Source organism: Phragmites australis, chromosome 11, assembly GCF_958298935.1.
Source record: "Phragmites australis chromosome 11, lpPhrAust1.1, whole genome shotgun sequence".
NCBI lineage: Eukaryota > Viridiplantae > Streptophyta > Magnoliopsida > Poales > Poaceae > Phragmites > Phragmites australis.
The window spans coordinates 16,253,500-16,266,093 of record NC_084931.1 but is presented as its reverse complement, the minus strand read 5'-3'; the positions used below and the strand labels follow the sequence as shown (position 1 = coordinate 16,266,093).

At 42.6% G+C, this 12,594-nt stretch overlaps 2 protein-coding genes across 2 annotated transcripts in view; both read left to right on the top strand.

Annotated features, from left to right (window-relative positions):
- LOC133884273 (uncharacterized) overlaps window positions 1-9,172 on the top strand; it is a 30,816-nt gene extending 21,644 nt beyond the window's left edge. The window contains exons 2-3 of the mRNA XM_062323626.1: window positions 8,848-8,933; window positions 9,008-9,172. Of these exons, the coding sequence (XP_062179610.1) occupies window positions 8,848-8,933; window positions 9,008-9,059 (138 nt within the window). The 3' untranslated portion in view covers window positions 9,060-9,172. The remainder of the gene's footprint in view (window positions 1-8,847; window positions 8,934-9,007) is intronic.
- A 2,388-nt stretch (window positions 9,173-11,560) lies between these two features.
- Window positions 11,561-12,386, top strand: LOC133885581 (transcription repressor OFP1-like). Its single transcript, XM_062325309.1, has one exon. It carries the CDS (start codon window positions 11,580-11,582, stop codon window positions 12,351-12,353), a length of 774 nt encoding a protein of 257 aa, XP_062181293.1. The 5' UTR covers window positions 11,561-11,579; the 3' UTR covers window positions 12,354-12,386.
- Window positions 12,387-12,594: the final 208 nt, after the last annotated feature.

Sequence of the window (12,594 nt, the reverse complement as noted above, 5' to 3'; positions counted from 1 at the left end):
GAAGGATTCAAGAGCTAGCATAGCAAATAAAGACAATTATCATCAGTTGCCAGATGCTTGAATCACACAATAGTGATCTGTGGGAAGACTAACCATCAATTATTTCTTGGCTAGTGGCAAGCGGTGCATCTTGTTCCTTCTGGCAGTTGGTGTGGTCGATCTCCGAATACCAAGCTTTGGTGACTACTACCTAGGCACCTGTAGCCTTGATGAGATCCTCTATCGTTGCCCAATGATCATCATTTGGGGTTGATGCCAAGGTCTCGACTTTGTTGGGATGCAGGCTTGTTTCAGGTGCGTTCATGGGAGGTTTTCCCACTCGAGGAAGCGAAGGCGACGTGATAGGAGAGGTTGGAATCGGCTGATTGGTTGATCCACTTGCAGTCTAACAAATTCAGCTTCAGCAGTAGACTACGCAACGCTAGACTGCTTGCGAGAAGACCAACACACAAGAGAAGTACCCAAGAAATGACACGTACCAAAAGTACTTTTCCTGTCAATTTTACACCCAGCAAAATCTGCATCGGAAAAACCTCGAAGAGAAAGTGAAGATGAACCAAAAAATTAGAGTCAATACTCAAGAGTGTGCTTGAGGTACCTCAGAATGCATTTCACCGCTTGGTGGTGAGACATTCTCGGTGAAGCTCAAAAGCGCGCGTAGAGGCAGACGACGAAATGGGTGTCCGGTCTTGTCGCCATCAAGTAGAGGAGAGAGCCAATCATGCTCCTGAACTCCCATTGGTCCACCGCTTGGCCATCTTCATCTAGATCAAGCCAGTTGAGGTAACCATCGGTGTTGTCATGGGCTTCATGCCGCTCATGTCGAACTTCTTCAGTAGCTCCTTAGTGTACTTCGTCTAGTGGACGAATGTACCCTACTTACATTGCTTAATTTGAAGCCCAAGAAAGAAGTTGAGCTTGCCCATCATCGACATTTCAAACTCCCTACTCATAGTGTCTGCAAACTTGGACACAGGTGCATGAGAAGAGCCACCAAAAATGATATCATCCACGTAAATCTGAACAAGTAAGAAATCTTTACCATGCCTGATAGTGAATAAATTTTTATCAATTGACCCTATAACATACCCATGCTCTAACAAGAAAGACCTAAGCCTACCATACCAAGCTCTAGGGGCTTGCTTAAGCCCATACAAAACTTTCTGAAGCTTGTATACTCTATGTGGGTATTTAGTGTGTTCAAAGCATAGGGGTTATTTGACATAGACCTCTTCCTATATGAAACCATTTAGGAACTCACTCTTGACATCCATTTGATACATCTTGAAACCCTGGGATGCCGTAAAAGTAAGAAGGATCCTAATGGCTTCTAGCCTAGCTACCGGTGTAAAGGTCTTTCCGAAGTCCATCCTCTCTATTTGAGTGAAACCCTAAGGCACTAGTCTAATCTTGTTTCTCACTATAGACCCATCCTCCCCCTGTTTATTTTTGAAAACCCATTTTGTGCCTATGGTGTGAACGTTGGGAGGTGGCTCTACAAGGACTGAAACTTAGTTTCTCTCAAATTTTTCTAACTCTTCATGCATGGCATTGACCCTATTTGAATCAAATAAAGCTTGTCCAATATCATAGGCTCAAAAGAAGAAACAAATGTAGAATCAGTAAAATGAGCATAAGAAGTGGACTTGGACCTAGTTACTCTCTCATCGAGATCTCCGATCATCATGTGTGGGGGATGTCGCTGCTGAATATGTTGAGGGGCTTCATGCCATGAGAGAACCTCCCTGTCAAACACAACTGGTGCAGGTTCAAGAGTAGCTAAAGTGGATGTAGAGGCTGCATGATCTTCTGCTGGAGTAGAAGCAGGAGCCAGCTCTGGAGCAGGTGTGGTCGAGGGAAGTAGTGGATCATCCTCGTAATCACCGAGTGCTGGAAGATCACCATCTATAAAGATGCTCTCGGTAATCTCCTAATCTCCTGTACACTCAAAGGCACAACTAGCACAGGGGGTTGTTTCATCAAAAGTTACATCACAAGATTCTATGATGGCGTTAGTGTCAAGATTATAAACCTATAAGCATCACTATGAAGAGAATACTCCAAAAGAAACACCATCAGAAGAACGTGACTCAAACTTGTCGAAATTGCCACACTTTAGGATGAAGCACCGACAACCGAAAACTCTCAAATGTGAAACATTTGGCTTCCTCCCAAAGTACAACTCATAAGAAGTCAAATTCAAGATTGAGTGCAAGAAAATCCAATTTGAGATGTAGTACAATGTCCTAATGTCCTCAGCCTAAAACTTCCTAGGAGTCATATGCTCATCAAGCATCGTCCTAGCCATCTCCACAGAAGTCATGTTCTTTCTTTCAACCATGCCATTCTACTGAGGAATACGTGGGGCAGAAAATTGATGCTCAATGCCATGTTCAAGGAAGAAAGCATCATAGAGATAGTTCTTGAACTCGGTGCTATTATCACTATGAATTGCTTTCAATGCAGCTAGGAATTCTTTGAACAATCTCAAAGTTAAGCTCTGAAAGTGTGAGAACACTTTATCCTTGCTTACAAGAAAGAAGACCCAAGAGTAGCGAGAGTAATCGCCAATATTAACAAGCACATACCACTTTCCACCCACTGAACAAACTCAGGAAGGACCAATAGTGTCCATATGAAGAAGTTCTCTCGGTCGTTCTGTTATCACCAGATTGACTGGTGGGTAAGGAGCGGCAACCATATTGTCATACCAACAAAGAGTACAAAAAAGGTTTTTCTCAAACTTGAGCTTGGGCAATCCTCGGGTCAAGCCTAGGGAACTCAAACGAGTAAGCAAATCAAAGCTCATGTGCCCTAGTCTCCTATGCCACGTACAAAGCTCAGAAGAAGGTTGGGCAATTAAACACTGAGAAGAACCAAAATAATAAAAAAAATCAGCTCCAAAGACTCTCCCAACTCGAGAAATCTTGCAAATCAAAGCGCTAAAAGAATCAAGAACTCGAGAAGTATCACGCTTGAACCATCCAGGTCCTCATCAAGCAACTGAGATATAGAAAGCAAGTTATATCCCAGATGCTCAACTAAAGTCACATCTTTGAGAGTGAAACTCTCAGTTACCTTTATCATTCCTTTAGCCTTCACTCTACCTTTTTTATCATTCTCTAATGTGATGTACTCGTGATGCTTTATTGGGGTGAGGTTGGGGAACTATGATGAATCTTCGGTCATGTGACGTGACCAGCTAGAGTCGATGAGTCACTTGTTCTCCAGGCCTCCGCCTACCACCTATATGTGAGAAGAATAGAAGGTAAATAGCTCAGTATTGGGGTTAGTCAAGAACCTCCTGGGAATCTAGTATTGGGTCATCTTCCCTGAAGCAGAAATAGTAGGTGCATGCAACTTAACACCAACACGCTTGGGGCGAGTATCACGATGATGAAAATGCCTAAGTACTAAGACTCAAAGCCTCTTACATGTGGACCAAAACCACATGAGTCTTGGTAAAATCCACACCGAGCAATGTCTCTAGAGAAAGATTGAAAAGTGCTAGAAACTTGTGGGTAGGAGCTGGGAAAAGGCTCATGTACACCAACAGAGGGGTGGTACTTATCATGGGTACTCGACTCGCATTCACACCGCTCGTCTCTTCTACGGTGAAAGAGAAACCCAACCAAGTGACCTTTCCTTTGACAGTAGGTGCAATGGTAAAGTCTCTCGAGAGCTCGACTGTCGGTCACCCTGGGCTCTCTCACAGGTTCCCTCATCTTAGGCTGTGGATCTCTCTTGGGTGTGGGTTTCTTCTTTGTAGGTTGAGGTGTAGGCTTGTTCTTCTCTAGCATGGATTGTGAGGCATTGATCTTGGCTTTCTCCGACTCTAGGGTAGTGGGTGAGGTGAAAATAGTTTTACTAGAACTGGTGTAAGCAACTCTCTCAAAGTCTAAACCCAAAGCTAATCCAGCCTTATCAGCACACATCTTGGTCTTGGCCAAGTTCAAATTCATTTTGTCCTTGCCTTCTGAGCACTTCTCCATAAGAGAAAGGAGGTACTCATTCTCAGCCATGAGCTTTTCAACTTGTCTTCTAACCCAACTAAGCTTGTCCTTAAGGATCATACAGGTGGGACACTTGACTGCATATCTGTAGAACTCTCAACACTCTCCAATCTAGACTCTAGCTCTTTTATGCGCTTGTCTTTCACATCAACATCCTTTGAGAGCACTGGACAATTCTTGCAAGCGCCTAAGAGAGTAGGTCTAGACTCCTTCTAAAGGAGCTTCTTCTCGGCAGTCTCAAGCCGATTGGTGACTTGAGCATGCATAGTTTGAAGCTCGGAAATCTCACTTATGACAACCAAGTAACCCTCACAATCCTTATCCTCAACCTTGGCCCTAGACCTAAGCAACTCAAGCTCGAAACAAACAGACTCATACTTAGGCCTAAGCTCTTTCAACTCACGCACAACTTTCTTAAGTAACCTATCCTGGCTAATGAGAGCATCATTCAATATATCGACTTGAATGGAAAGCTGCTCGTAGGAAGGTAATACCTTGGAGGGATCAAGCTCGGGATCGTTGTCGTTGTTGTTGTTCGTCATGAAGCAGAGTCATGTGAAGTCCTTGGCCTTTTCTTGTTCTTCACTTGCGGTTCCTCCTCCTCCAAGCTCTCCTCCTCACTTGAAAAGGTGTCGATGTTGCTGAGAGTCACCATGAACACCCTAGAAGCCGCTCTGGCCTCCTTCTTGGCCATCTTATCGCGATTCTTCTTGAAGAAGGGCTTCTTTTTCTTCTTCTTGTGCTTATCAAAGTCGTAGTCACAGTCCTCCCTCTTCTTTAGCTTGGGGCAATCCACCTTAAAGTGAGTGATATCACCACACTCAAACCAAGCACGGGAGCTCCCTCTCCTCCGGTCTCTTCTGTTATTGTAAAAAGTGGGTTAACTTCTTCACAATGAGATCAAGGACCTCATCATCTAGTGCATCCACCTGCTCCTCTATGATAGAAATCAAGGAAGACAAAGTAAAGCCACTCGATGAAGTGTTAGCACAAGACTTGCTAGCTCCAGCCTGATTGTCACCATTAGGTCAAAAACTGATGCCATGTTCTAAGAGAAGGGGTTTATGAGGCCTATCCGAGCCACCTTGGCTATCTCGATGGACTTGAGCTTGATGAAGAGTTTATCACAAGTTAACGTGTTGTAACTTGGTGACTCTTCAATGCTCGAGATCTTAACTTCCCATATGTTGTGGTCAAGAGAATAAAGAAGTTTGATCGCTATATCGTGGTCAGAGTAGGGCAAAACACCAGTGGATCTAAGGTTGCTCAGTCCATCGAAACGAGCAAATATTACATCCAAAGATTCACTGGGCCCTTGCATAAACATTTGGTATTCTTAGTTGTAGGTACTTTGGCATCTAGCCTTAATCTGGTTATTACCTTCATGGAAGACACTCAAAGTAGTCCAGATCTTTTGGGTAGTACAAAGGTGTTGAACCCTGTCAAACTCATTCCAACTCAGGCTAGTGAACAAAATATTTCTGGTCTTACTATTGGACTCATATTGTTCGATTTGAACCTAAGTCGTGCGAGTAGTAGGGATCTCATAGTTGGAATCAACTACTTCTCATATTGCACTTCCTTGGCTTAGAAGATCAGACTCCATGCGCACCTTCGAGTACGAAAAGTCTCTTCCATCGAACAACAGAATCTTCCCACTTCTTTTCATATCGCCTACAGATCACAAAGCTGGTTAAGATCAAAAGGTGATCAAACTAGTTCTGATACCAATTGTAGGACGGAGATAGGCAACTAGAGAGGGGTGAATAGGCGCCTTATATATTTCTTGCGAAATAGATGGCCTACGCCTACGCCCCTCAAAAATGCACAAATGGAAGCATAAACTTTAGAGAGACAAAGCGAGAAAGAAGGGTCCAAGGCAACATTACTCCACGCATGGAATGTGAACCATAAGCTCTATTCAATATCATTCCATGTATCTTTATGCACAAAAGATTGAAACTTGAATGAAGAAAAAGCAAAAAGACACTCACCGAAAGGAGAAACTCTCCAAGTTGATAATCTAGAGGCAAGGGGATTCAACACCCTCTCAAATTCATGAGTATATGAACGTTTATGCCTCTTGCAACAAGAAGAATTACTTCACGAAGATGGAAAAAACTGCAACTCAAAAAGAAAAAGAAAATCATAACCGAAAAAGGAAAACTTGCAAACTTGCAAGGGAACCAAAAGAAAAAGACTAGAATGAGATGAACACAAGCTCTTGCGAGAAAATAAACTTCATTAAGCACACAGGTCAGCCCTCATATTACAAAGTTGTTTCTCTCACAAAAACTTTAGCATATTACAAAGGCTCTACCTATCCTCTCATCTCCTCCAAAACCTATCACTAGGCTCTCAAATGGTTGGCTCACCTTCTCTCTACAACCCTACCACTCTATTTATAGGCCTAGGGAGGTGCTTTAGCCCGTAAGTTTTCTTGTTTCCAAAATACCCCTCACCGGTAATGCACTCCTACCTATCACCGGGGTATTTTGGTCCATTTTTCGCTTCGTCCATCGAACGGTCACAGCTTTTTCACAACTTAGCTTCACCTTGACGCAAGATTTGCGATGATGCCATGTGACCCTCCAGTCCTCCCACAATTTTGTGACCAAACCGTGAAACCCTAGTATGCTTTTTAAAGTGTGACTAGCCGCCACTTGCTTGGCCTCAAGCAGGTGCTTCGATGTCGACGCGTGTACTCCATCTTGCGATCTTGACCACCGGCAAGTATCTCCTACTCCCGATCCCTTGGATCGTCTTGTCACTTGCATCGGCATCTCATTCGCTTGACTTTGTCAACACACCGTCTTCATTATTCCTTCCAAACATTCTTGACCTTCATGTGCACAGCTAGAATCACCATCTACTTCACCCAGCCTCTTCGATCGTTTGGCACCAAGCATCCTGCTTTGCCCCAATCATCCCGCTATCATTCGCCAAGTTGCATCCATCACCTACACATCATGAGACAAGCAAACATGTATATCTAAACACATATAACTTCATCACAAGTTAGTTCAAATCAAGTGTCTGTTGAAAAAAGACCGTCACAACAAAAATGTGAACACCGGATGGTCTAGTACTCACACCAGTACAATCATCAGACCATCCGGGGTGTACATGACTCTGGACACCCTCTGGAAAGAACTCCGATGTTCACTGGGGTTCCTTCGGTATACACACCAGACCATCTGGTGTGTAGGCCAGCTCTGGCACTGAAAATATGCATTTCTATTAAATGCTCCGGTGTTGAAATCCACTCAAAATCAGACCTTCCGTTGAGTTACTCTGCTGTTCACAACTTATCACACCGAATCATCCGATGCACATGTGAATTTCAGCCTCCGAAGCCAAATGGTCCAGCATTCGCTTGCACCTCATCGCCGAAACATCCTGTGAGATAAAAATATCTCACACCGGATAATCCAGTGAGAACAAATTCCCTTTACTCACACCAAAACCATCCTGCACTCCAACTTTGGTTAACCATACACAAATACATACAAATACAAGCTCAAGCCAACCAAGATCAACTCAAATCCAACAGTATCAATGACTCGTCACAACTAAACTAAGGCACTTATCCACTTGGTTTCTCAATCTCCCCCTTGATAAGTGCATTTGCAACATCACAAACAGCAAAGAATAGTTTGAAGAAGGCACAAGAAATTCATCCAAGTGAAAAAAACTCGAGAAAGAGCAAAGCTTGTCACTTGGCATAAGAAAAATTGCAAAAGCTCGGAAAAAATAGAGGCAAACCAAAAACCTCAAAGGCTCAAATGCATATGATTCATGCTCCCCTTGATGAATGCATAATTTTTATTATAGATTTTCTCCCCCTTTACATTATGCAAGATTTTCTTTGTGGATTAATGCATATTTTCTCCCTCTTTAACAATGCAAACATCAAAGATAAAGATTATCCCCCGTTGAGACAAGACACCATACAGTACATGAACATGCAAATGAAATGCAAACCTACACATATTCTACCCATTAATGTGGATGTAGGTATGCCATGGTAACTGGCACCGGTGGCTACCAAATGCAGCATTTTAAACAGAGCCCAGGGCGCTTTATGCTTGCTTGCATTCCATGATAGGCCTTCTTCTAGCTATGTACTTACTTCCTCTGCTTATAAATACAAGTCCATTTAGATTTTCTTCAAGTCAAACATTTTCAGTGTGGACCATCAATAACTACAAAATCATATAGATTGACAACATAAGGTTAATGTTAATAAATTAATATTTTTATAACATATAAATCTTTTTATTTGAAATATTATATTTTTAAAGATATTATTAGTTAAAGTGCTACATTAAAAACTGAACCGATGTGCCCAAAAGACTTGTATTTAGGATCAGATGGAGTATATTATCTTTCTGAACCTCATTTACACTGCTTATAAAAGTAAAGCAACAGTTCCTAATTAATAGCTACCCCGTTTTGCATTTGTTGATGCCTTTGTGTATTTTAATCTTATCCCCTGACCCGTTGCATGCTTCGGCTGAGATGAAATGCCTTAGTGTAACTTTTAATTACTTTTTGTGCCACAAATTAATATAATTTCTTAATCGGCAGCTATGTCTCAATATTTTCCTACCAAAAGAATGACACGAGAGCCTTTGTGCGCCGTAATATTCTTAACCCAGGCACCAACGAACAGAAATTGAAACAAAGCAGCCATCGCCTACGTAAGAAATCAATATTAGTGACATCGTATTAGTGTGCAAGTGCTCTGGTTATACTCGTTCCGATTACTTCATTTTTTTCCATGTGTGCAAGTAACTATACACCAAATTTGTGACCATCTCCTGTTCTACAGGTTGATACAATGATCATTCAGGCAATTGGATTGTTGGATGATCTTGACAAGGAGCTTAATACTTATGCCATGAGGGTCCGTGAATGGTAAGGTTGGCACTTTCGAGAGCTAACAAAAATTGTTGCTGATATTCAGTATTTGTTTTGTATTTATTTTTCAGGGTTTTATGGAAGGAAAGTTTTGACAAGTTCCTAAGAATCGCCTACTCTTAATGTGCATATAAATATATATTTTGAGTCACACGGCACTGCCTGTTAGAGTCATGATGTATTTTAAGGTTTTAAACTTAGCGTGCATGTAAATATAAACTTATATTTTGGATCTAGATTTGATTTGGATATTTTTATTTTTATTTATTTATTTTAAACACATATTAGTGGCGGATCGAGTTTAAACCCGTCACTAATGTATATCATTAGTAATGGATCAGGTCCAAACTTATCACTAATGTGCAGTTATTAGTGACGGGTTAGATCCAGACCTGTCACTAATATATGTCATTAGTGACAGATTCAGATCCGTCACTGATGAGTCCATATTATTAGTGATATGTTAAGTGTGATAGGGAAAACACTATTGTTCATCACTAGTATAGATTTCTAAGGTAGTGTGTCCTATCTATTAAGGATAATTTGATTTCTTCGTAGCAATAGTAGCGGAAGCTTTTCCCGATCTCAACCTCGAGTTGATGGCTAGCTGCCTCCATCTCTACTTCCTTCTATTACCGGTGTGCACTCATTCCTCGCTTGTTCTTTGATGACCACTCCATTATCCCATATGAACTAGAAGACCTATTATCTCATGCAACTAATGCACCGGTGTGCTCCTCGGTGCAGCTAATGACATAGACAATGATTACAAGCATGAATTAAGGTGAATTTTGTAGAATGAAGGAGGTGTTGCGCAATTCTCTCTGAAAGGTGAAAATCACACATCGTCGAGGTTCTGAATTTAACAACTTACTGCGTTTTACTAATAATGCTACTTCAAGAATTGTGCAACATGGTTTTTAGGAGAGCACTATCAAGCAATGTAAGCAAAGTCATAATGTGTTACCTAAGACAATTTGTACTCACATCAGTCGTACACTCTACTAACGTCACATTTATCTTGTATGGTACCACCAGACCATACAAGAGTCAAGCTTGAGTGATTCTAAGTAGGTTCAAGCTCGTGCCTGCTCCAGAGAGCTTAGGATGGGTTTCAAGCTCATAGATGCTTCCAAGCTCGGCTAGGGTAAGCTCGGTAATAGAAAAATACATGTGACTTCGGAGATAGACATCAGATCTAGCAAATAACCTTGAGCTTAGTTGGAGTAAGCTTGAGTAAGGGTGATCCTATTCTTTAGACACCTGAAATTTAAAAATAAAAAATCAGATACATCGAACGGCTCATGCCTCACGCCCACACCCGTGCCCGCACCCACACCCGTCTTCAACCTCACGCCTGCACCCATCCTGCCCTACCTCGCCGTGCCCCCACCTCCCGCCCGCCCGTAGCCATCTCCGGCAATGTTCCTACCGCCGGATCCACACCCGCCACCTCTATCGCACTAACCACTCTATTTTTACACTCTCCGCTACCAACCCCAAGCCAACGGTGGCGTGTTCACACGGCCACCTCAAATCTCTCGGATGTAGGAAGTGTGCTTGAGTAATATCAGCCATCTAAGTCCAGTGATAACAAGCCTAACTGCATTGCTGGATCTTAGCTTTTAAGTTCAACAAGCTTCGACAATCGGCTTGATTCAGCTCGATTATCATTCAATCCAAGCTCGATCAAGGCTGAATTGAGCTAAGCTAGAGTGTAGTTTGTTGAGCTAGAGTTTTTCTGCGACATTAAATGAGATTTATGAAACTGATTAAGAACCCTTAGTCTACATTGATCTTATGAGCTTGAACCCTTCAACCGATCTTAACAAACACATTAAACTGTTGATTTACATTTATTTAAATGGTAAAGAAAATCAAGGATATGCCCTACAGCTAAACAAAGTTCTTCACAATGCCACATAGTAGTTTTATTTACAAAAGTGAGGGAATATTCTTGGGCTTTGCTGTAAAGTCATTACTAAAGCAAAAGGCTTATGCCCTCATGACAATGCTCTAAAAAGGAAGGGTAATGAGCAGTAGAGCTTGATTTATGAGCACAAAGTGCAACCTTCAATCAATTATATAGCATTACATAAGTTGCCCAGCTCATAAACAAGCATATCTCTTTTCTTTTTCTTGTATATCAAACAACCGGTACCATCTGGCCCGCACTTAATTCTATCAACACTTTGAAGCTAAAAAAAAGAACTTTCTACTGTTTGTCAAAGTGTACTCGTTCTGTTTCATAACTCCTGAAGAAGTATGCACATCATTGCAACAGCAAAGTCATAATGACGAAACTTTGTACGATGCTGAAAATGTTTCTAAGGCTCCTGATAACTTTGAATTAATTTTGGTGAGACTTGCTACTCAAATGGTACCGTATGGTACACCTGTTAACTTTAGGCTTATTTCTTAATCTACCAACTTGCAGCGTGTGCGTATAACGAATTTCATCATCTCATATTCTTCTGCTCACATCCACTTGCCATTGCCACCCTTACAAGATAGATACCCCTCCCCTCCTAGTCTTATGTAATGCTCCCTGCTGCTCATTGAGAGAGAGAGAGAGAGAGAGAGAGAGAGAGAGAGAGAGAGAGAGAGAGCGAGGGAGGGAGGGAGGGAGGGGGAGAGAGAGAGATGAGCAACCATCAAAGGTTCAGACTGTCCCATCTCATGCCAAACTCTTGGTTCTACAGGCTGAGGGACATGAAGAGACCCAGGACACCAAGCCAAAGAAACACTGGAACCACAAGAGCCGCCAAGAGACCATCAAGCCACTATTACAACGGAACCACCACTCCCAAGCCCCTTCCATTATCACCACGTCGATTCTACCCCAACCTAAACACAAAGCAAATGTCACTTGAGAAGAAGCTACGCTCCTCTCATCTCCAGCTCAATACAAAAGCATCAGACATCCAATTCCCCAGAGATCACCATCGTCACCACCACCATCACATGCCAACGTCGAGAGCAAGCACTATCATCATCGAAGCCGACCACGAATTCCAGGACTTGCAACTACGTCCGATTCGCACCAGGCCAGCGCCAACCGGATCAACAAGTGCTCATAGCGCGATCACAAGCGGTACGTGCCCGAGCTCACCGAGGCTGAGGAGCAGAAGTTTGCATGTTCCCAGTGGTGATAGGTTCAGTACTACAAGTTCTAGTCGCAGGAGAAGCGTCGCGAGGAGGAGCTTCGCCGTCGTGAAGGCGTCGACGGACCCGCCCAAGGACTTCAGAGACAGCATGGTGGAGATGATCGTCGAGAACGACGTGCACGCGCCGGAGGATCTGCAGGAACTCATGGAGTGCTACTTGTCACTCAACTCGAGGGAGTACCATGGAGTTATCATGGAGGTGTTCAGGGGGATTTGGCTTGAGATGTCTGGTAACATTGTTGAGGATTGAGGTTATGTGAGGACCGGTACTGTCGAAGAGGAAGCTGTAAATTAAGTGTCATTAGGCAGTATATGCCTGAGAATTTGTAAAGAAATGCATATGTTATCAGAGTGTATATGACTGTGACATATTAGTACCCTTCACGCTGTATGTCAAAGATGAACTGGGTCAGAGTGCTAACTCAAAATGTATTGTCCCTCCTCTCCTCCCCGCCCAAAACACAGCTTCTGCTTGCGTTAACGGAAAGGTA